At 42.4% G+C, this 26,164-nt stretch overlaps 2 protein-coding genes across 18 annotated transcripts; both read right to left on the reverse strand.

The window, feature by feature from the left end:
- Positions 1-519: 519 nt before the first annotated feature.
- On the reverse strand, positions 520-12,414 carry mogat3a (monoacylglycerol O-acyltransferase 3a). The gene is made up of 9 exons (XM_067579665.1): positions 12,045-12,414; positions 9,932-10,110; positions 9,445-9,505; positions 8,013-8,156; positions 5,992-6,122; positions 2,396-2,439; positions 2,194-2,284; positions 1,059-1,167; positions 520-973 (listed from the first exon to the last, which is right to left on the reverse strand). The coding sequence occupies exons 1-9, from the start codon at positions 12,136-12,138 to the stop codon at positions 819-821; spliced, it is 1,008 nt and encodes a 335-aa protein (XP_067435766.1). The 5' UTR covers positions 12,139-12,414; the 3' UTR covers positions 520-818.
- Positions 12,415-15,393: 2,979 nt separating this feature from the next.
- LOC137174540 (uncharacterized) lies at positions 15,394-25,740 on the reverse strand. 17 transcript variants are annotated; one of them, XM_067579913.1, is made up of 9 exons: positions 25,611-25,740; positions 23,730-23,814; positions 20,092-20,175; positions 18,291-18,398; positions 18,156-18,192; positions 17,369-17,819; positions 17,314-17,335; positions 16,896-17,258; positions 15,394-16,841 (listed from the first exon to the last, which is right to left on the reverse strand). In XM_067579913.1, the coding sequence occupies exons 1-6, from the start codon at positions 25,623-25,625 to the stop codon at positions 17,501-17,503; spliced, it is 648 nt and encodes a 215-aa protein (XP_067436014.1). In that variant the 5' UTR covers positions 25,626-25,740; the 3' UTR covers positions 15,394-16,841; positions 16,896-17,258; positions 17,314-17,335; positions 17,369-17,500. The 17 variants fall into 17 exon arrangements, with proteins under 17 accessions (XP_067436014.1, XP_067436004.1, XP_067436007.1 ...); XM_067579903.1 differs by having other exon boundaries at positions 15,394-16,555; positions 16,666-16,731; positions 16,776-16,841; positions 16,896-17,819; XM_067579906.1 differs by having other exon boundaries at positions 15,394-16,247; positions 16,314-16,346; positions 16,402-16,841; positions 16,896-17,819.
- Between the last annotated feature and the right edge of the window lie 424 nt (positions 25,741-26,164).

A 26,164-nucleotide genomic window follows, 5' to 3' on the forward strand; every position in this document is an offset into this window, starting at 1 on the left:
AATATAGAAACAGTATATGTTGCTCTTTCTATATAAACATATAAGGCATATGTTACTGTTCCTATATAAATATATATACAGTATATGTTATTGTTCCTATATAAATATATATACAGTATATGTTAGTAAATGTTAGTTCTAGGTACATCTTTACCTGCTTTAAAGACTTATTGATGATGATTGTGACTGAACAGCAACAAACACAATGACCTTCAGAACACCAGAAACAAATTCCTCACAGTGAGAACTTTGATTTGAAGCAGAACTTCATGTTTGTATTTTTAATACTTATTGACGAATTTGCAGCGTCTCAACATATGAAACTGTAAACTGAGGATGAAACACTGAACTGTTCAGCTGTCAATCAATCTGATGTTAATCAATAATGTTTCAGGTTAAATACACTCTGATCAGCTGGCTGATGAAGGAAAATATCTGATTAGTTATTGATTCCAATGAACTGCATCTTCTCATATGGATTAATTTAATAAGACAGTGAAGTCACGTGACCTGCCAGTCATCTGTTACATCATCATCATCATCATCATGTAATGTCACTTTATTACACAGAAAAAGAACACAAACACTTGTCTTTACAAGCAGAGACAAAGGTCAGACAGTCATCTGCAGGTAATCTGCAGGTCATCTGCAGGTCATATGTAGGTCATCTGAAGGTCATCAGCAGGTCATTTGCAGGTCCTGTGTAGGTCATTTGCAGGTCATTTGCAGGTCATATGCAGGTTATCTGAAGGTCATCTGCAGGTCGTCTGAAAGTCATATGTAGGTCATCTGAAGGTCATCTGTAGGTCATCCGTAGGTCATATGAATGTGAGGTGCTGGTGCTCCTGCAGGCCGTAGGTGTGTTTGTGCTGCTCGAACAGCTCGTTCAGGTGCTGCAGGTAAACTTGATGCAGAGACTCGATGTCCTCATTGCTGGGACTCGGAGTCTGGACGACCGGGATCGGCTTCCCCACTGAGGACAGAGAGAGACAGATGTCTGCTTAGCCTCAGTGTTGGACTAACATTAGATAAACCGTTAGATTAGTGATGAGTTGTACCTATGGTGTTTATGGGCTTCCTGTACGGCAACAGTCCAAAGCTATACTGGAAAACTCCTCTGGCGTGGAACAGAGGAATCGCTACTCCCATGACGCTCTGCAGTCGGTTCTGTTTCCACAGAGCAACATGCTGACATCATACAATGCTAATGCAACTGATCATCATCATGCTAACAGTTCTCATTAACATAAAGAGGAACCATTAGCCACAAGCTAACAGGCTAACATGTAATCTGACAGACAGCAGTAGAGCTGCATATAAACAAACTGATGACCAACAACAACAAAACGTTCAATACTCTGAGGGAAAGGTGGTTGCTAGGGAATAGTTACATGGGTTTTAGTTGTTACATTATGGTTATTAGGGAATAGTTACATGGGTTTTGTGGTGTTTAAGATGTTACGTGGAGGTTACTAGGCAGTTGCTAGGCAGTTGCTAGGCGGTTGCTAGGTGGTTGCTGGGACAAAGTTATGTGGTGTTTAAGATGTTACGTGGAGGTTACTTGGCAGTTGCTAGGCGGTTGCTTGGTGGTTGCTAGGGAATAGTAACGTGGGTTTTAGTTGTTACATTATGGTTACTAGGGAATAGTTACATGGGTTTTGTGTTGTTTAACATGTTACGTGGAGGATACTAGGAAGTTGCTAGGCGGTTGCTAGGTGGTTGCTGGGGCAAAGTTATGTGGTGTTTAAGATGTTGCTTGGTGGTTGCTAGGGAATAGTTACATGGGTTTTAGATGTTACATGATGGTTGCTAGAGAATAGTAACGTGGGTTTTAGTTGTTACATTATGGTTACTAGGGAATAGTTACATGGGTTTTGTGGTGTTTAAGATGTTACGTGGAGGTTACTAGGCAGTTGCTAGGCGGTTGCTAGGTGGTTGCTGGGGCAAAGTTATGTGGTGTTTAAGATGTTACGTGGAGGTTACTTGGCAGTTGCTAGGCGGTTGCTAGGTGGTTGCTAGGGAATAGTAACATGGGTTTAAGGTGTTACACAGTGGTTGCTAGAGCAGAGTTATGTGAGGTTTAAGATGTTACATGGAGGTTGCTAGGCGGTGGCTGGGCAGTTGCTAGTTGGCAACTAGCAACTGCCTAGGGAACAGTAACACATTAAATGTAACTGAGGTGTGGACTCTGACCTGCAGCCTCCTCAGAGGAGAACCGGTCGGGTTCTCCATCTGATCAAACAGCTCGTTCTCTCCAAAAGAAAAGACCGGAACCAGCTGAGCTCTGCACACACACATACACAGACACAGGGATCAGTGTTTATAGCTCCACCCACAGTCCAGCCCCTCACAAAGCTCCACCCACAGTCCCGCCCCTCACATAAGCTCCACCCACCCGTGTTTGAGCGCCAGTTTGATGAAGCCCTTCCTGTTTCGCACCTGAAAAACAAACAAACTGTTAGTTAATGAAACTTATTTGTTCAGTTTTTGTCCACATGAAAAAGACATTAAATATCTAAATATCTATTAAATTATATATATTATATGACATTCAGATTTCTCCTCAGACTTTTATTCTTTAAACTGGAGATTAAAACAGGAAACGTTTTATTTCACTTTGCATTTTGCTGAACTGATCAACATTAACACGTCAGCTCTCATTTGCTGCGTTCATCACAGGTCGGATCACTTTTAAAAGTTCAAACTATTCACTATTTCAATGTTTTGTAAATATATATTTCTATTTCCTGCCCTGCAGTCCCGTCATGGCCCCCTATGGGATCATGAACCAGATGTTGGGAACCCTGCTGACCATGGATGATGTCATCAGCTTCTTCTTTGTCCAAACAGCATCGCGTTGATTCAAACGTTTCAGCTTTACGTCTTTGTCAGGAGCCAAACAGGAAATACTGGGCTGAAAACCACAAACTACATTTTCTGACATCACACATGACTTCCTGTAGGGTGATGACATCATCTGTCACCTGTTTGATGCTCATATTGTGGCGCCAAAACAATCAACCAGCCAAGAGAACATAGTTCTCATTCATTACTCATAGTGAAGTGATTTTCAGTCTTATTGCTGTTCCCGCCTGTTTGCTGCCCCATCAGACCGGGTCCAGATCACTTGTCAGATCTGGACCTGGTCACCAAGGAGACTCTAGAGACTCTTTAAAGTACAGTTCCAGATCTGTGAAACATTTCAGATTTCACCGACTGTCTGCTAGATGTTCACAGCACCGTCCAGGTCTCTCTATTTGTTGGTAATGACGGAGTACAACAAAACAAAGGTAGAAACGTTTATTTTTACCTTTTGAAATAGAATCACAAAATATCTTTATCCAGTAAAATATCACTTCTCTAATTTTTGTTTTAATTACTGGACCTGGTCTAATGTGATCTGGAAAAACTGCCCCTTTCTTTACAGGTTTCACAAACAGAAGAAAGGTTTCACAAATCTGAAGCTGTTTAAAAATGAACAAAACTCAGTGATGCCCTGTGATGTCATCTTAGATTAGTGGTGGCAAACAGGTGGCAAACAGGCAGCAAACATGCAGCAAACAGGCGGGAAACAGGTGGCAAACAGGTGGCAAACAGGCGGCAAACAGGTGGCAAACAGGCGGGAAACAGGCAGCAAACAGGCGGGAAACAGGTGGCAAACAGGTGGCAAACAGGCAGCAAACAGGTGGCAAACAGGCGGGAAACAGGCGGGAAACAGGCAGGAAACAGGCGGGAAACAGGCGGGAAACAGGCGGGAAACAGGTGGGAAACAGGCAGCAAACAGGCGGGAAACAGGTGGCAAACAGGTGGCAAACAGGCGGCAAACAGGTGGCAAACAGGCGGGAAACAGGCGGGAAACAGGAGGCAAACAGGTGGGAAACAGGCAGCAAACAGGCGGCAAACAGGTGGCAAACAGGCGGGAACAGCAACAAGACTGAAAATCACTTCACTGAGTAATGATAAGAAGAAGAAAACGCTTCAGTCAAAATTCAGGACTGTAAATCAAACAAAGAGCTTTTATTCTGTGATCATTTCATCTTCCTCCTGTTTATGTTTTCAGTTTATGAATTATTGTAATTATATTATATTATAATCTGAAAGTGACTGAACGTCACCTACAGGCGTTCTGACACTAACTCATTATTATGAGAAAGTTTCTCATTATTAAGACTTGCAGGATGTTTTTTTCATCACAGTGGCAGAAATGAGCTTCCTGAAGAGACGAGAACGTCTGAGAGATTCGTTCCTCTCGTTTGCAAAAAGAGGAAAATGTTGAAATGAATCTGTGACTTTCATCAGAGCTCAGAAAGTGTCGACGTTTTAATGTTTGAGTTTGAGCAGCGAGCTGGTTGCACTGAAGATGTCGTAAGAAGTTAGGAAACGTTCAGACTCAACGTCAGAGCAGCAGAGTTCTGCTGAGCAGGAAGTTTCCTCACTGCAGACTGTTGCACCACGTCTCCTAAGAAACAGTCAGAAGTTTCACACAACAACACGTCTACAACGCCACATCAACCTGGATCCCTCAGTCCCTGATGCCCCTCAGTCCCTGCTGTCCCCGAGTCCCTCAGTCCCTCAGTCCCTGCTGTCCCTGGATCCTTCAGTCTCTGCTGTCCCTGATGTCCCTGCTGTCCCTGAATCCCTCAGTTCCTGATGCCCCTCAGTCCCTGGTGTCCCTGATGTCCCTGCTGTCCCTGGATCCCTCAGTCTCTGCTGTCCCTGAATCCCTCAGTCCCTGATGCCCCTCAGTCCCTGGTGTCCCCGAGTCCCTCAGTCCCTGGTGTCCCTGATGTCCCTGGATCCCTCAGTCCCTGCTGTCCCTGCTGTCCCTGATGTCCCTGCTGTCCCTGGATCCCTCAGTCTCTGCTGTCCCTGAATCCCTCAGTCCCTGATGCCCCTCAGTCCCTGATGTCCCCGAGTCCCTCAGTCCCTGATGTCCCTGCTGTCCCGGGATCCCTCAGTCCCTGAGTCCCTCAGTCCCTAATGTCCCTGATGTCCCTCAGTCCCTGCTGTCCCTGGTGTCCCCTCAGTCCCCCCTGTTCCTGATGTCCCTAAGTCCCTCAGTCCCTGATGTCCCTGCTGTCCCTGATATCCCTGCTGTCCCTGATGTCCCCTCAATCCCTGGTGTCCCTCAGTCCCTGATGTCCCCTCAGTCCCCCCTGTCCCTGATGTCCCTCAGTCCCTGATGTCCCCTCAGTCCCCCCTGTTCCTGATGTCCCTGATGTCCCACAGTCCCTGGTGTTCCTGCTGTCCCTGAGTCCCTAATGTCCCTGATGTCCCTCAGTCCCTGATGTCCATCGCAATAATCAACGCAGGTTTAAGAAGTCTCTGAATATTTGTGAGATCTGCAGTTTTACTAAATTATTGAAACATCTGAATCAGCAGCTGTTTGTGGTTTGGACCAATCGTGGCGTTTGGTGTGGCGGCAACTGACGACAAATCTCACCTGCCAACAAACACGATGCCATAGACGAGCAAAACTGTTCCCAAATGTTCCCAAATGAGGTTTGATTCAGTGAGTCAGGAGACATAATCTGCCTCAAACATAAACATCCAACTAGATTTATTTTAATAACATTATTGATGATTTTATTTGCTGCTGATGTTGAGCTGAAAGTTTATTTAATAAAGGTTATAAATGGAACTCAAGTACAGTATTTTCTGTTTTACAGAACGTTGAGTCCTCATGGTTCTCATGTTCAGCTGAAATATAGTTGTTTCTGTGATCTGCAGGAAGTCGTTACATACGACTCTTCACTGGTACCAGTTTAAATAAATTACATTATTTTACTTTGCTTGGAATTTTTCCCAGTTCCTGTAATTTTACTGCTAAAAGAGACATAAAACATCACAAACTGTCTGAGAAAAGCTGCTGCAGAATCAAACTGTTTTGGCTGCAATAATCACAAAAAAACTCAGTGAAATCCTGCAGAAACTGAACTGAGTCCAGATCAGATCAGGATCAGGATCAGGATCAGGATCAGGATCGGGTACCTGTAGTTTTAAAGCTCCCGGTCGAGCGTCCAGAGCCTCTGGAGCTCCGCCCACTGCGACGACAGCAACGTTTCCTCCTTCAGGACGACTGACCAGGTACGAAAGACTGGACTTACAGCTGGACACCAGACCTGACAGACAGACAGACAGACAGGTGACAGACAGACAGACAGGTGACAGACAGACAGACAGACAGGTGACAGACAGACAGACAGACAGACAGGTGAGAAAAAGACAGACAGGTGACAGACAGACAGGTGATCATGGTTCATAAAGATCTTCCTCATGTGGTGTTGTGATGATGATGATGCTGGGTTGAGATCAGGTGACTGTGAAGGTCGTAACATGTGATTCATCCTGGAAGAGACGACTCCCATCAGGACAGACATGTTTCATGTATTGTATTGATTAGCAGTGACTCTTCCCTCTAAGGGGACAAGTGGACCTAAACCATGCCAGCCCAACAGAGCCCCCAGACCCCCTCACTGTAAGGGTCCAGCATCCAGACCTGGACCAGACCCCCTTACTGTAGGGGTCCAGCATTCAGACCTGGACCAGACCCCCTCACTGTAGGGGTCCAGCATTCAGACCTGGACCTGACCCCCTCACTGTAGGGGTCCAGCATCCAGACCTGGACCAGACCCCCTTTATTTTGTTTTGTTTTGTTTTGTTTTGTTTTGTTTTGTTTTGTTTTGTTTTGTTTTGTTTTGTTTTGTTTTGTTTTGTTTTGTTTTGTTTCGTTTTGTTTCGTTTCTGTTTCCTGTCCTGACAGCGGAGCCTGCAGTCAGACTGTCCTGCAGTTCCTCAGTTTGACCACCAGGTGTCACATGTTTCCTTCACAGGTGAACAGACGCTCTGCCAGAGTCACGTTTAACCTGCATGTCAAAGATCTGACAGAGTGCAGAGGTCACACTCTGAGGAGAAAACAAGACAACAAACACATGAGAGAGCTGTGATCTGTTTTCATTTCACATCTTCTTGTTTCATCACAAACTCACTCAGCAGTTCAACTATCACTCTGGGATCAATACTAAAGCTGATCAATAGCTGAAACCCATATGTCCCTGCAGCTGCTCAGTCAGCCAATCAGAGAGCAGCATTCTGCCTCCTCCTGCTCTGACCTGTAACACTGTTTACTCAGAGCGGATTGAGAAAGTCGGACTCACAGACTGACATTACGCAAACGTTCTGGTAAAGTTCCATGTCGGTCTCCAGTCTGAACAAACATCAGCGTGACCAGTTGAAACATTTCTGATTGTAAACACACGACTGTGACCTGAGTCACGTTAACATCAAGAATAAACACCTGTCATACAGTTATTACTTAGTTATACTGTAATATATATAGTTATTACAGTTATTACTCATCATCTCTGACATCACATCAGCTGAAAATGTTTACGTTGTTGAGGAGATTCAGACCTCACTGTTGCTATGGCAACAACACCAACAGTCCTGTTTTCATTCATGAGTGATAGTTTGAATATCAGAAAATCACTTAACATAAAAGATTTTAATCACTGACCATCAAGACTGAAAGATTCTTTCCAATGAATTTCAGTTAGAACTTCTACCAGTGACCTGCTTCATATTCATATTTATGCCATGGCAGTGTAGCGATCAGCGGGATTCATGGCCGCCGCTCCCTCCAGCGAGGAGACAAAGGCTACGCAAGCAGACAGAAAAGCAACGCTCTCAACAGTCTGTGTAAGAAAGACAACGATGCTGTCAAACACGTGGACACACACACGTCTGATGTCTGCATCACGCTTATAGAACCACAGGTTGATAATCAGAGTCACCAGGTGATGTGTCTTAAAGAGTAAACCAGGTCAGCTGACCCGCTGGGGGTCGGTCCCCGTACCTATGGGACATGGAAACAGTAGATTGACAGCGAGAAGAGGAGCGCTTGTTTATTCTGTCGGTGCATCCTGCTCACACACCAACTGATGTTATTCTCTCCCAGGTCACTGTTAGAGAAGTATACAGGTAGACAGACAGGTAGATAGACAGGTGTGTACCTCCACACATGATGTAATCTCTGAACAGCGGCACTCTGAACCAGAACGGCAACATCAGCAGGTGAGACTTCAGTCCTGGAAACAGCCGAGAAAAACCCGTCGCCTCCGTACAGAAGTTACCAAACGCACCAGCTACCAGCACACCTGAGAGACAGACAGGTAGAGAGACAGACAGGTAGAGACAGGTAGAGAGACAGACAGGTAGAGAGACAGACAGGTAGAGACAGGTAGAGAGTCAGACAGGTAGAGACAGACAGGTAGAGACAGGTAGAAAGACAGACAGGTAGAGACAGACAGGTAGAGAGACAGACAGGTAGAGAGACAGACAGGTAGTGAGGCAGACAGGTAGTGAGGCAGACAGGTAGAGACAGACAGGTAGAGAGACAGACGGGTAGAGAGACAGACAGATAGAGACAGACAGGTAGAGACAGACAGGTAGAGAGACAGACAGGTAGAGACAGACAGGTAGAGAGACAGACAGGTAGAGAGACAGACAGGTAGAGACAAACAGATAGAGAGACAGACAGGTAGAGACAGACAGGTAGAGAGACAGACAGGTAGAGAGACAGACAGGTAGAGACAAACAGATAGCGACAGACAGGTAGAGAGACAGACAGGTAGAGAGACAGACAGGTAGAAACAGGCAGGTAGAGAGACAGACAGGTAGAGACAGACAGGTAGAGAGACAGACAGGTAGAGACAGGCAGAGAGACAGACAGGTAGAGAGACAGACAGGTAGAGAGACAGACAGGTAGAGACAGACAGGTAGAGAGACAGACAGGTAGAGACAGGTAGAGAGACAGACAGGTAGAGACAGACAGGTAGAGAGACAGACAGGTAGAGAGACAGACAGGTAGAGACAAACAGATAGCGACAGACAGGTAGAGAGACAGACAGGTAGAGAGACAGACAGGTAGAGAGACAGACAGATAGAGACAGACAGGTAGAGACAGACAGGTAGAGAGACAGACAGGTAGAGAGACAGACAGGTAGAGACAAACAGATAGAGAGACAGACAGGTAGAGACAGACAGGTAGAGAGACAGACAGGTAGAGAGACAGACAGGTAGAGACAAACAGATAGCGACAGACAGGTAGAGAGACAGACAGGTAGAGAGACAGACAGGTAGAGACAGACAGGTAGAGAGACAGACAGGTAGAGACAGACAGGTAGAGAGACAGACAGGTAGAGACAGGCAGAGAGACAGACAGGTAGAGACAAACAGATAGCGACAGACAGGTAGAGAGACAGACAGGTAGAGAGACAGACAGGTAGAGAGACAAACAGATAGCGACAGACAGGTAGAGAGACAGACAGGTAGAGACAGACAGGTAGAGAGACAGACAGGTAGAGAGACAGACAGGTAGAGACAGACAGGTAGAGACAGACAGGTAGAGAGACAGACAGGTAGAGAGACAGACAGGTGTCTCACCGTGTGGATGAAATCCAAAGATGTAGTTTTTCTTTGGATCCAGATCGACTGTTTTAACCAGCTGGAGACACAAATCAATAGTCAGTCAGATGTATTGATCCTCAGCATGTATCAGTATTGATCTGTCTCAACATGTATTGATCCTCAGCATGGATCAGTATTGATCTGTCTCAACATGTATTGATCCTCAGCATGTATCAGTATTGATCTGTCTCAACATGTATTGATCCTCAGCATGTATCAGTATTGATCTGTCTCAACATGTATTGATCCTCAGCATGTATCAGTATTGATCTGTCTCAGCATGTATTGATCCTCAGCATGTATCAGTATTGATCTGTCTCAACATGTATTGATCCTCAGCATAGATCAGTATTGATCTGTCTCAGCATGTATTGATCCTCAGCATGTATCAGTATTGATCTGTCTCAACATGTATTGATCCTCAGCATGTATCAGTATTGATCGGTCAGATCAATAAGCTCACCGTGATTGGGAAGTACTGTCTGAAGTAGTCCCAGACGCTCCAGCTCCTGACCCAGCCTGACCTCCGACCCCCGCTGGTGGGCGTGTCCCAGTCCAGCCACAGCCAACCAGCATACAGCAGGGTCACCATCCACCAATCAGAGAGAGCCAGGAGCACGAAGGCAGCGAGACAGCACTGAGCTGAGTGACAGACAGGTGATCAGACGGACAGGTGACCAGACAGACAAGTGATCAGATGGACAGGTGATCAGACGGACAGGTGATCAGACAGACAAGTGATCAGATGGACAGGTGATCAGACAGACAGGTGATCAGACGGACAGGTGATCAGACAGACAGGTGATCAGGCAGACAGGTGATCAGGCAGACAGGTGATCAGGCAGACAGGTGATCAGGCAGACAGGTGCAAATCAACCAGAGACTCTGTTCACTTACAAGTTGATAAAAACAACAACAGAGAAAAGAAGCTCATAATAATACAGGTAACAATACACACATACACACACACACACACACACATACACATACACACACACACACATACACACATATACACCCAGAGTTTGTGGGTCTTTTTAATGATGATGTAACCTCGACTGCAGCGGGAACGATACCAGAGCTGAAGGATTTATTGATGATATCAATCACACTGAACAGGTCTTAATGAGGTTGCCATGGGAACCAGAACAATGAACTGGATCAAACTGTAAAAGGAGGCTGATGATGATCAATATGAGAAAGAAGTGGAGGGTGAAGTTAAAGAGCTCGACTGTACAGCAGGACACCGGAGTGGAATCTGAGGTCATATGTAGATTGAGCTTGCTGCAGAGCATCTCTGTATTTCAGCAGTGATTCGTTCTGGTGGAATATTTCTAATGTTGTGATGTTGTGAGCAGAATCATTGATCCACCAGGTGAAGTTGGGTGAGGAGGAGCTACAGAGTGGAGCAGACCAGTAAGATGCTGGTTTATATGTTAAACTATCCAGAGAACCAGTTTATTCATCTCTGTGAGAACATCAGGAAGAGATGATTCTAGCTGGCTGATTCAATAATAACATGGAGAAACAGGCGACGTATGATCATTAAACTGATTGATCAGATCAGAGGAGACTGAAAGATCATTGACGGTGTGACCGCGGCCGTCTGTAGGTGTGTCAGTGGTTGTTGTGAAGGATCCATTAACTTGACTCGACTACTGTAACGCCGTCTTCACAGGTCTCCCTAAAGTATCCATCAGACAGCTGCAGCTGATCCAGACGCTGCTGCTCGAGTCACTAAGACCAAGAAAGTGGATCATATCAGTCCAGTTCTCAGATCTTTACACTGACTTCCTGTCTGTCAAAGATTCTGCTGTTGGTTTATAAAGTACTGAATGGTTTCTGAACCATCCAGACCTCTCAGGTGGTCTGGATCAGGTCTGGATCAGGTCTGGATCAGGTCTGGATCAGGTCTGGATCAGGTCTGGATCAGGTCTGCTTTCTGTCCCCAGAGTTCAAACTAAACCTGGAGAAGCAGCGTTCAGTTTTTATCTGAACAAACTGCAGATCTGCTGCGACTCTCAGTTCTTTAACAGCTGAAGACTTTTCTGTTAAATCAAATTATTATTCATTTCTTACACTGAACTGTAACTTTTACTCTCCTGATTTATATGTTTTATTCTATTTTAACTCTTTTTTATTTCCATTTTAACACTTTTTAATTGTATTTAAATGTCTTTTACGTTGCCTTGTGTTGCTTTGATGCCTTTTATGTTTTATGTAAAACTTTAAATTGTCTTGTTGTTGAAATGTGATGTACAAATAAACGAAACTTCCCTTTAATTTACTGATCACTGATCAATATGTTGTGAAATGTATTGATAGGTGTTTGTTCAGCTGAGTTTAAAGAGTTTATGTTTGTTCAATAAGCACACAGAAAGAATAATCAATGATCACTGATCAATACACACACTGCACTCAGGCTGGTGCTCACAGTGTGTGATGTTCCAGAGACGAGGAGACAGACAAGTGATCAGACAGACAGGTGATCAGACAGACAGGTGATCAGACAGACAGGTGACCAGACAGACAGGTGATCAGACAGACAGGTGATCAGACAGACAGGTGGATGTTACCTAAGGCCAGGAAGGAGAAGACCCACTGCAGGACGGCGGCGGTCTGCAGTCTCCTCCGCAGCGGGATGTTCAGCGGGGCGAACTCGATCATCATGCCGGCGGTCGCGCTCCTTGTCCCGGCTTGGAGCTCAGCGACCTCCCGGTGTCTCTGCCTGGATGTCGGAGCTTCTGTCTCCCTCTCTGCTCCTTCAGTCTGTCTGTCTACCTGTCTGTCTGTCTACCTGTCTGTCTGTCTACCTGTCTGTGTCCTCCTGCACAGCATGAAGAATCTGTTCTTGTTAATAAAACTTTAAATACTTTCAGTCACTCTCAACTTTCCTCCAACTTCAAATTTCACAAACACGCTCCCCTCCCGCCCGCACTGCGCATGCGTACTGGACCCTCCCTCATGGGTGTAATCCTTTCGACCAATCGCAGCTCATGACGAAACATGTCGGGAGCGAGCCTGGAACCAGGCGCGTTCACGACAGAGTGTGGACATGGATGTATAAAGAGAACATTGATTTATCTCTTTATACATCCATGGTGTGGACACAGTTTGTCACAAAGAGACAAGTTCACGTTTAAATAAAGTTTATACAGCATGTAAACACGTCTTTACATTCATGTTTAATAAAGTTTATATAGAATATAAACACGTCTTTACATTCATGTTTAATAAAGTTTATATAGAATATAAACACGTCTTTACATTCATGTTTAATAAAGTTTATGTGAGATGTTCAATAACACTTGAATAGTCACACTTTGACTAGATATAATATACATTTACTGTATTATATAATCAGTATATATATATAACAGTTTCTTTAAGCTTCAGTTTACATTAGAAAATAATGAGATCATTTAAATAGACTGAATATATCATGAAGTTTAATGAGCTTTAATCAGGGCTGTGATTGGCTGGTTGGTCTGATATATATATATATAGAATATTTGTTATCAGTTATAAAGTTTTACTGGTTGTTTCTTTAATATCTGAGTGAGATCAGCTGATCTGAGACGCGACCAGCAAACACAGTTTAGAGCTGAACTCTTTCACCTCGTGACCTTTGACCTCTGTGTGCAACTGAACATGATGAAACTGAACCACTGACACAGCTGCTGACTCATGTAACGTCCATGTCATCAATAAATGATCATTAGAATGAACATCTTTATAAACATTATTTCACTTTGTTTGTATTTCTCTGAATCTGTGAGGAAAGATGGATTTAATAATATAATGTTACAGTTTTCCTGTTTTAAACTATCGCAGCTCTTTAACATGTTTGAATCAAACAGAAGCAGGTTTGAGTTTCCGTCATCGCCTGTGAAGTATTTTAAGTTTATTTAACTCCAGAAAACCTCAAAGTTAAACAGTTTGTAACGGGGACAGAATGGACCCAATGGCAGCACAAATGACACCAGTATATATTTACAGTCTTTATTCCACACAATGTCAAGACAACAGCAGCACGGTCAGAGAAACACCGTTCTCCACCGGGAATCGAACCTCGATCTTCCACTCCAGAGGCAGACAAACCACAGCACTGGCAACAGTCCAACAGTTCTTAGGCAGGCTAGATCAGTGACGAAGAGGGAAAGACACAACACTGCACAAGAACAGTCTCTATTCCAGAGCTCCGGGGGAAGCAGCAGTGTGCGGGGGGGGGGGGCATCGTGGACTGGGCTGCTTCAGCAGCAGGTAAACAGGCAGCAGAGCAGATGTAACCAGAGACGATGGCAGAGCAGGAATCAGAACGTCTCTCAACCACCAGCAGACAAAGACCAGGAACCAGCAGGCAGAACTCAGAGTCCAGGACAGAAGGCTGGTGGGTTTACCGGGGCAGAGACGAGGAGCGACGGTCGGAGACGATCAGGAACCAGGAAGGCAGTCCGGAGATGAAGGCAAGACGACGTAGCATAGCAGCATAGACAATGTGACAAAGAGGGAGTGGGCCGAGGCAGCTTATATACTGGGTTGACTGGAGACGATGAGCAGGTGGGAGCGCCAGGTGAAGGTGGTTGAACTAATGAGGGGTGTAGCAGAGCAGAGAGTGAGACTGAATGATTGGATAAATCCCACAGCAACAGGTGAGGGGGGGGGGGCAGACTCTGACACAGTTAAAAGTGTCTAACCCTAAAAGTGAAACAGTTAAAGTTTGGTTTACAGTCTGAGTGAAGCGATGATGCGTCTGCTGCAGTTACGCACGCCGTGACGTCACCTGGGGCGTTGTTGCTATGACAGCAGCACTTCTCTGTTTGAACATGTCATAAAATCACCATGGTAACGCTCTGTGTGGTGGTTTCTGTTGCTGCTTGCCCGTCACTATGGTTACCCTGATAATGTGTGTGGCTGCCCCCCCCCCCCACATCTGGTGCGCAGCTCCTGTCTGTCTGTTGTTTTTTTGCTTTTACAATAAACTTGATGATTATTATGAAAACTGAACGCTCCTCCACAGTGTCCATGACGACATCTCTATCCAACCTCACAGAAACCAAACACACAAACAACAACAGTCTCTAAATGTCTCCTGCCTTTGAAAGCTGATTGTAAAACTTAAATCCATGTTTTTCAGACGTTCACACTTCCTCTGTTTGCATCCATCACTGTTCACCACAGCTACCGGACAAATCAATAACTGTTAAAACTGTTTCCTGAGATGAACCCTGAAAGCAGCCTCAGCTCACATGTTCACATGTTCTGGCTGAAAATCTTCTCATTAACGTCCGTCTGTGTCGGTAAACCAGTTCGTTCATGCCCCCTGCTGGTCATTTATGGTGCTTCGCTGCCCTTTGAAAACACTGATTGAGTTTTTTGCCTTTGACACATTTCTTGCCTGAAAGCTGATTCTTTTCAAATGGAAAGAAACCATTTCACCCAGTTTGACACAGTAGGTTCATGACCTGCTGCTTTTCATTCAATCAGAGAAAATCAAATATTCTCTGAGAGGCTCCATGAATACATTTTATAAAATATGGAACCTTTTCTTGATTTATGTTTAGAAAACATCCAGATGCCTGAACTCTCTACTCTGTTCTTCATCTTCTGCATCTAATGTGTGATGTAAGAATCACCTGTTAAGACTTCGGCGAGGTTTCATTACCTAAAACCTGAACCGCTGCTTTGTGTCCATATAGTCAGATTTCTATAAAGTTGTTTTATACTTTTTAATTAATTAATTAATTTTATATTTTGTACGCCATGTTCAATGTCACACCATTACTGTCATTATCTGTTGTTGTTTTTCAATATGTTATTTTTAAAGAGTCTTAATCTGATGTTTTATTTCTTCGCTGCAGTTTTTCAACACGTTAACTGCTTTGATTGTGAAACTGTTCAGTTAAAAAACAAAATGGATCAAAGTTGTTGAAAAGAAACGTCAGTTTTTATTCACATGTTCCAACATTTATATAAAACATCAAGAACAACATGCAGGAGCATCAGAGTGCCAGCCCTGTTACCATAGTTACAGCCAGCTGGGTTACCATAGTTACAGCCAGCTGGGTTACCATGGTTACAGCCGGCTGCCGTTACCACTGTTACAGCTCACCCAGATACACACAAATGTAAACTGACGTCAATTTAAAGGGTCATTCCACTGAATTTTACACATCAAGTCCTCTTCAGCCTGTTAAAACAGCTGGCCTGATGATGTCATAGTGATGCATCATGGGAAATGTAGGATCCCGTGCTTTTGAAGTTTGACCCATACTGCTGTATAAAACTGCTGCAGATTTTATTTTTAGACTTCAAACTTTACAGAAGTCAAATGGTAAAATCACTAAAATACTGTTGTGTTTTATTTTAATTCCTTGTTGTTAATTAATTAATTTCTCATTTTTTTAGATTTTTATTCGCTTCATATTTGACTTCCTTTCTTCAGGACGTCCAACAGATCAGCAAAGGTCAGGTGTGAAAGATGTGAAACAAACAGCAGAAACAGAAGTTATTTTGTGGATCAGAGTGAGCTGTCACTCAAGCAGAGAGGATCTTTGATCTTAAATCTAAATATTTACAAAATAAAATAAGATTTTTATTTTGTAGCAGTTTGAACAGGCTGCTGCAGTGCCAGACTCCTCCAGCAGAGTGAGACCTCCTGTCTGTACGTTTAATATCAAAGATAAACATGAAACTATAAACATGAAAACTACAATAAAACTACAAATATATCACCTGAACTATACCTGGACTTCACCTGGACTGTACCTGGACTGTACCTAAACTGTACCTGGACTTCACCTGGACTGTACCGGGACTGAACCTGAACTGTACCTGGACTTCACCTGAACTGTACCTGAACTGTACCTGGACTGTACCTAAACTATACCTGGACTTCACCTGGACTGTACCTGGACTGTACCGGGACTGAACCTGAACTGTACCTGGACTTCACCTGAACTGTACCTGGACTGTACCTGGACTGTACCTAAACTATACCTGGACTTCACCTGGACTGTACCGGGACTGAACCTGAACTGTACCTGGACTTCACCTGAACTGTACCTGAACTGTACCTGGACTGTACCTGAACTGTACCTAAACTGTACCTGGACTTCACCTGGACTGTACCTGGACTGTACCTGGACTGTACCTAAACTGTACCTGGACTTCACCTGGACTGTACCGGGACTGTACCTGAACTGTACCTGGACTTCACCTGAACTGTACCTGAACTGTACCTGGACTGTACCTGAACTGTACCTGGACTTCACCTGAACTGTACCTGGACTGTACCGGGACTGTACCTGGACTGTACCTGGACTTCACCTGAACTGTACCTGAACTGTACCTGAACTGTACCTGGACTGTACCTGACTGTACCTGGACTTCACCTGAACTGTACCTGAACTGTGCCTGAACTGTACCTGGACTGTACCGGGACTGTACCTGGACTGTACCTGGACTTCACCTGAACTGTACCTGAACTGTACCTGGACTGTACCTGGACTGTACCTGGACTGTACCTGGACTTCACCTGAACTGTACCGGGACTGTACCGGGACTGTACCTGGACTGTACCTGGACTTCACCTGAACTGTGCCTGGACTGTACCTGGACTGTACCTGGACTGTACCTGGACTGTACCTGGACTTCACCTGGACTTTACCTGGACTTTACCTGGACTTTACCTGGACTTTACCTGAACTGTACCTGGACTGTACCTGGACCTTACCTTGACTTCACCTGGACTGTACCTGGACTTCCCCTAGACTTCACCTGGACTATACCTTGACTGTGCCTGGACTGTGCCTGAACTGTACTTAGACTTCACCTGGACTGTACCTGGACTGTACCTGGACTTCACCTAGACTTCACCCGGACTGTGCCTGAACTGTACCTAGACTTCACCTGGACTGTACCTGGACTGTACCTGAACTGTACCTAGACTTCACCTGGACTGTACCTGGACTGTACCTGAACTGTACCTAGACTTCAACTGGACTGTACCTGGACTGTACCTGAACTGCACCTAGACTTCACCTGGACTGTACCTGGATTGTACCTGGACTTCACCTGGACTAAAGCTGGACTGACTCCAACAGGGCAGGAGCTTGTCATGAGGAGGGAGTGGCTTGTTGTCGAGTAGGAGGGTCTTGTTGTGAGACGGGAGGGGCTTGTTGTGAAATAGGAGGGACTTGTTGTGAAGTAGGAGGGACTCGTTCTGAAATGGGAGGGGTTTGTTGTGAGGTGGGAGGGGCTTCTCACGCTGGTGACTGTGGTAGTTTCTGCAGCAGAGCATCAGCAGGAGGAGCAGACCAAGCAGCAGGATCATGAAAACAGAAATGATTCTGCAGAAATAAAACAAAACAATCAGTTTATTATTATTTAATGTATAAAAGTAATGTGGTCATATATAAAATGTTGTTATATAATAAATATTATTCAGTAATATATAAAAACAATGTAGTAATGTATAAAAATAATGCTGTAATATATAGAAACGGTTTAGTAATTTATGAAAATAATGTTTTTTGGGAGGCTTTTATACCTTTTATTATTTTTACAGGGACAGTGAAGAGATGTTTACAATAATGACATCAAACCGCTCGCGGCTTCCGTATTTCAGAAATAAAGATTTGATTCTGAAGGATCATTAAGAGTGATTAAAGGTGATTGATTCTTACATCACAATGAGGATGATCGAATCTTTAGGAGCAGAGACTGGAGAGAAAAAGAAGAGGAAGAAGAAACATCTTTGGACAAACACTAGAAGAAGATGTGGAGGATAATGTGTGTGAGCTGCTGACAGGTGAGTTTACCAGCAGCTGCAGCAGGTGTGGGCGTCGCTGTGAAGACAGGTGTAGTTACATCGCCGCACCGCGAGTCAGCAAACATGGAGCACTCCTCCACAGTCACCTGACCAACAGCTGACACACACAAACACTAATCAATACACATCATCAGCAGATTCAACTGAAGAGGTTTCGACATGTTTTCAACAGTCTGATCAATATCCACGATACCAACGGTCACTTTAATCATCAATTAATCTGTTGATAATTCCCTCCATCGAAAGCTCCACAAAAACCACTAAATGATCTGGAGGTGAGATGATGACGGTGTTTATTATAATCCAGCTGTTGGTTCATTAAATGAATATTCCACTAATATTCCCGTTTACATGCCGGTCGTCAGTGTTTCACTCTAAAAGTAAACCAGCGAGGGGAAAAACATGAGTGAGCTGCTGCTGATATTTGTGATATGAGTGATATTGATCTGACTGATAACATAAATTGATAGTTAGAGATCTAGTATCCATGTTGTCTCATGATGTTTACGACACTGCTGCATCACACCGAGTCGTCAGGATAATAACTAAACCTCTCCGTCCCCGTCGAGGAGAAGTCACGCTCTGTTTCTCTCCTTCTTCTTCTCCTCCTCCGTTACACAACCAGCCCGTCATGCATCTTCATCCCAGCCTGCAAACTGTTGGCCGGTTGGTTTGTTTACAACACAGAGTCGACTGTAAACAGGCAAGAAGCCGGAAACTGCAGTAAAAACCCCAAAATACAAATGAGCTGTATACATGTTGGTTGGTTGACTACAGCCCTAAATACTATATTATTAAGATACTATAATATTATATTACTATAATACTATATTATTATGATACTATAATATTATATTACTATAATACTATATTATTATGATACTATAATATTATATTACTATAATACTATAATACTATATTCAGAATATTGTCATATTTGGAATAATAGTAGAATACGAATGTGCATGAAAACATAGTCAATGACTCCAAAGGACATCTGCAGACGAAGACCATGTAATCTGATAAAAAGCTTCACACCAACCACTAAAGGGAACCTTGCTGTCATTTTTACTTTAATGTTTAATCTCAACTTTTAGAGCCAACTGTGACAAGAAATCCTTCAAGTTCTCATAAAAATGACTTTTAAACATCTTGTTTGATGACAACTGAGCAACAACCTGCTGAGGAAGACCATGTGATATGACAGAAAGCTCCAGAACAGCTACTAAATGGACCTGGAGGTGAGATAATGTTTCCAAAAGTCAAGAATAAACTTTCCATCTTAATGATGAAATGTGAACATCTCCAACTGCATCGCAACTGAAAACTGAAAACTGATGAACTTTCTGCAGATCAAACATCTAAATGATTGATTATTGATTCACGGATTGATTACTGATTGCAGCTGTTAGTGATCTCTGCAGAGACAGAAACAAACACTGCAGAGATGACTCACAGGAAATCACATTCTTTGGTTTCATCCTGTACAAACAGCATGTAAGACAGAGAGCTCTGATTGGTCGAGGTGCGACCGGCAGACTGTGTCGAGCTTCTGAGCCAATCACAGTGAGAGTTGATGACTCGCGTCTCTAAAGTCCAAACAACAGCTGGAGTTCTGGTTTGGTTTAAGTGTCTGGATGCTCTGAGCAGCTGCACACAGAACATTCAGAAGACAAATCTGATCACATGACATCAGAGGATCACATGATGTCAGAGGGTCACATGATGTCAGAGGGTAACATGATGTCAGAGGGTCACATGATGTCAGAGGACTGATATGTTGTGTTTACCTGAACACTGTCTGCAGAGTTTACAGAGGACTCCTATTAACCTCCCGTCAGCCTCCATACTGCAGTTCTGCTCCACATAGTAACCTGAATAGTAACACATGAAACAAACGTAACGTGAAACATGTGAAACACGTGAAACACATGAAACAAATGAAAGGTGAAACATGTGAAACATGTGAAACACGTGAAACATGTGAAACACATGAAACAAATGTAACGTGAAACATGTGAAACACATGAAACAAATGTAACGTGAAACATGTGAAACGTGAAACATGTGAAACACATGAAACAAACGTAACGTGAAACATGTGAAACACATGAAACAAATGTAACGTGAAACATGTGAAACACGTGAAACAAATGAAACGTGAAACATGTGAAACATGTGAAACACGTGAAACACATGAAACAAATGAAACGTGAAACATGTGAAACATGTGAAACACGTGAAACACATGAAACAAATGTAACGTGAAACATGTGAAACACGTGAAACACATGAAACAAATGTAACGTGAAACATGTGAAACACGTGAAACACATGAAACAAATGTAACGTGAAACATGTGAAACATGTGAAACACGCGAAACAAATGCAACGTGAAACATTTGAAACACATGAAACAAATGAAACGTGAAACATGTGAAACGTGAAACACGTGAAACGTGAAACACATGAAACAAACGTAACGTGAAACATGTGAAACACATGAAACAAATGTAACGTGAAACATGTGAAACATGTGAAACACGCGAAACAAATGCAACGTGAAACATGTGAAACACATGAAACAAATGTAACGTGAAACATGTGAAACACATGAAACAAATGTAACGTGAAACATGTGAAACATGTGAAACATGTGAAACACGTGAAACACGTGAAACATGTGAAACACGTGAAACATGTGAAACACGTGAAACATGTGAAACATGTGAAACACGTGAAACACATGAAACAAATGAAATGTGAAACACGTGAAACACATGAAACAAATGAAATGTGAAACATGTGAAACACATGAAACAAATGTAACGTGAAACATGTGAAACACGTGAAACATGTGAAACATATGAAACAAATGTAACGTGAAACATGTGAAACACATGAAACACATGAAACACATGAAACAAATGTAACGTGAAACACGTGAAACATGTGAAACATGTGAAACATGTGAAACACATGAAACAAATGTAACATGAAACACGTGAAACATGTGAAACATATGAAACACGTGAAACATGTGAAACACATGAAACAAATGAAACGTGAAACATGTGAAACATGTGAAACACGTGAAACGTGAAACATGTGAAACATGTGAAACACGTGAAACGTGAAACACATGAAACAAACGTAACGTGAAACATGTGAAACATGTGAAACGTGAAACATGTGAAACGTGAAACACGTGAAACGTGAAACACATGAAACAAATGTAACGTGAAACATGTGAAACATGTGAAACACGTGAAACATGTGAAACACATGAAACAAATGTAACGTGAAACATGTGAAACACATGAAACAAATGTAACGTGAAACATTTGAAACATGTGAAACACGTGAAACATGTGAAACACATGAAACAAATGTAACGTGAAACATGTGAAACACATGAAACAAATGAAACAAATGTAACATGAAACACGTGAAACATGTGAAACATGTGAAACACGTGAAACATGTGAAACACATGAAACAAATGTAACGTGAAACATGTGAAACACATGAAACAAATGTAACGTGAAACATTTGAAACATGTGAAACACGTGAAACACATGAAACAAATGAAATGTGAAACATGTGAAACACATGAAACAAATGAAATGTGAAACATGTGAAACACATGAAACAAATGTAACGTGAAACATGTGAAACACGTGAAACACGTGAAACATGTGAAACACATGAAACAAATGTAACGTGAAACATGTGAAACATGTGAAACACGTGAAACACGTGAAACATGTGAAACACATGAAACAAATGTAACGTGAAACATGTGAAACATGTGAAACACGTGAAACATGTGAAACACATGAAACAAATGTAACGTGAAACATGTGAAACACATGAAACAAATGTAACGTGAAACATTTGAAACATGTGAAACATGTGAAACACGTGAAACACATGAAACAAATGAAATGTGAAACATGTGAAACACATGAAACAAATGAAATGTGAAACATGTGAAACACATGAAACAAATGTAACGTGAAACATGTGAAACACGTGAAACATGTGAAACATATGAAACAAATGTAACGTGAAACATGTGAAACATGTGAAACATGTGAAACACGCGAAACAAATGCAACGTGAAACATGTGAAACACATGAAACAAATGCAACGTGAAACATGTGAAACACATGAAACAAATGTAACGTGAAACATGTGAAACACATGAAACAAATGCAACGTGAAACATGTGAAACACATGAAACAAATGTAACGTGAAACATGTGAAACACATGAAACAAATGTAACGTGAAACATTTGAAACATGTGAAACATGTGAAACACGTGAAACACATGAAACAAATGAAATGTGAAACACGTGAAACACATGAAACAAATGAAATGTGAAACATGTGAAACACATGAAACAAATGTAACGTGAAACATGTGAAACACGTGAAACAAATGTAACGTGAAACATGTGAAACACGTGAAACATGTGAAACATATGAAACAAATGTAACGTGAAACATGTGAAACATGTGAAACATGTGAAACACGTGAAACACGTGAAACACGTGAAACAAATGAAATGTGAAACGTGAAACACATGAAACAAATGTAACGTGAAACATGTGAAACACGTGAAACATGTGAAACATATGAAACAAATGTAACGTGAAACATGTGAAACATGTGAAACATGTGAAACGTGAAACACGTGAAACACGTGAAACACATGAAACAAATGAAATGTGAAACACGTGAAACACATGAAACAAATGAAATGTGAAACATGTGAAACACATGAAACAAATGTAACGTGAAACATGTGAAACACGTGAAACATGTGAAACATATGAAACAAATGTAACGTGAAACATGTGAAACATGTGAAACACATGAAACAAATGTAACGTGAAACATGTGAAACACGTGAAACATGTGAAACATATGAAACAAATGTAACGTGAAACATGTGAAACATGTGAAACATGTGAAACACGTGAAACACGTGAAACATATGAAACAAATGTAACGTGAAACATGTGAAACATGTGAAACACGTGAAACACGTGAAACACATGAAACAAATATAACGTGAAACATGTGAAACATGTGAAACATGTGAAACACATGAAACATGTGAAACATGTGAAACACGTGAAACATGTGAAACACATGAAACAAATGAAACAAATGTAACATGAAACACGTGAAACATGTGAAACATATGAAACACGTGAAACATGTGAAACACATGAAACAAATGAAACGTGAAACATGTGAAACACGTGAAACATGTGAAACACGTGAAACATGTGAAACATATGAAACACATGAAACGTGAAACACATGAAACAAATGAGACATGAAACACGTTCACACATGTGAGTCAGTTTCTTCTTCTGTGGTTCATGCGGGACGTGTCTGCAGATGGTTACCTGGAGGACATGTGGAACAGTCTGCAGACACCTGCTGAGCAGCGCTGAGGTCAGAGGTCACCACCAGCAGAACACACGTGATCACCTACAAACAAACACGACACAGTCAGGTCAGAGAGTCCAACAGCTGATCTGAGATCTGGTTCAGGTGCGAAGGATCCAAACCTCAAGCTGAAAAGCGCCATTAAATAATGAAATGAATAAAACATGGTTAAAGGTTATATGTGACTCCGCCCCCTGCTGTCATACATTTGGACCTGCACTGAGCAGCAGCAGCTCTGGATGTATGTTCACCAACATGTGAAGCACATGAGAGCTGAGCTGGTTCCATGTGGCCGGATGTTATTCAACCTGGATTAATTTCACCGTGTTTCTATTAACGTTGGTGTTTCTGTGTTTAATTGCCAGTAAAAATCTCTCCAGTACTCGTTAACCTTAACATGATGCTGCTGTTTATCCACAGGAGATGACCTTTCACCTCTGTCGTCCTTTGTCATTGATAGATAATTTATGATTGATAATTTATCAGTCACACCTGACCTGAGGTCACATGAGCACGTTTCTCTCCTGTTATAAATCACAGTCATCACACAGCAATAATTAGAACTAATATTAATTTATTATATTTATTAAAACTCTGTTCTGCAGTTCTTTAAGAACATGTTTGTACAACAGAGTTTCTGTACAGCTGTGTTTTTATAAATCCAAACTTTTTCCTTTTCACATCCTGTTTAGTGTGAACGCAACGTCCTGGACTAGTTCTGGATCAGTTCTGGATCAGTTCTGGATCAGTCCTGGTCCTGATAAAGATCTGTTCTGCAACTTTAAACTGCAAATAAACTGTTAACACTGTCAGCTGTTTCTGTCTCCTAGCAACCAGAAACCACTCTGACACGTCACTGAGACACGTCTGCATACCTGAGGAAGCCCCGCCCCACAACACACACACACATACACACACACACACATACACACACACACACACATACACACACACACACACACACATGCGCAGGCATGCTGCATTCAGGCGTCTCACCTCTAATAAACACGTAGACTGTGTAGTCTGGGTCACATTTCACATGTCTATGAGTTGTTAACATCAAAGATTAGAGAAAAAGTCCAAAAACTGAAAACAGATTTGTGTATCAGAACTTTGTTTTTTCTTCTTTCCTCTCCCATTAATCATCTCACCACCCCTCAGATTTATCTGCTGACCCTTTGGAGGGGCCCGACCCCTAGGTTGGGAACCACTGGACTAAACTAGCTAACTGTATATAAAGTAGTGTAAACTAGCTCCACCTCCAGCAGCTACAACAGTAACATGCTGCTCTAACACTGATGCTTCACTATTAATAATCTAATGATGTCATATATAATAATATATCAGTCAGAGGGACCAAACCACTACTTTTACTGCAATACTTTAACTACATCAAGCTCATAATACTTATGTACTTTTACTGCAATACTTTAACTACATCAAGCTCATAATACTTATGTACTTTTACTGCAATACTTTAACTACATCAAGCTCATAATACTTATGTACTTTTACTGCAATACTTTAACTACATCAAGCTCATAATACTTATGTACTTTTACTGCAGTATTTTAACTACATCAAGCTCATAATACTTATGTACTTTTACTGCAATACTTTAACTACATCAAGCTCATAATACTTATGTACTTTTACTGCAGTAAAGTATCTGAGTACGTCTTCCACCTCTGGACGTCGGAGACTCTTTAAAAGAGATTAAGTTCTGTCTGACTGGACCTGAACGCACCACCGTCTGCTAACAACATGCTAACAACATGCTAACAACATGCTAACAACATGCTAACCAGCTGCAGTAACAGGTAACAGTCAGGACTCACCTGTAGTCCGTCCATGACGTCGTCACGAGATCCTCACTGTGCAGACTGACACGAGGAGCTTTTATCAGCGCGAGCCGCTCCCCCGGCCCGGCCCCGCCCCCATCTGCTGACGTCAGTACAGAAACAGAGTGGTTATTTTTATCTGTGTTTCAGACCTTCATCACACAGTATCAGAGGAAAACAGCAGTCACGTGCTCACACGTGAAAGTAGCGTCAAACAGAAAAAGACAACAAACAACAAACAAATCTGATGAAGACTCAGTTTAACTTAAACAATGTTAAATATAATGTTTGTTTAGATTGTTTATTGTTCCCTCTGAAATACAAAGAATTGAGTTTTTTGTTTGTATTTTACATTTGTGAAAGTGTAAAATGAGATTAATAAAGAAAAACGCATCATCATCAAATATAAGATTTATTGATTGACTGTGACGTAACAACCAATCAGGCTGATCCATCTTCAACCTGTTTTATAGATGTGGTTTCAGTGTGAACAGCAGCTCACACTACAGTCACATCATTTAATGCACTATCGTCTGTCACTGTAACCATGG

The sequence above is a fragment of the Thunnus thynnus genome, chromosome 22 (genome assembly GCF_963924715.1).
Source record: "Thunnus thynnus chromosome 22, fThuThy2.1, whole genome shotgun sequence".
Classification (NCBI taxonomy): domain Eukaryota; kingdom Metazoa; phylum Chordata; class Actinopteri; order Scombriformes; family Scombridae; genus Thunnus; species Thunnus thynnus.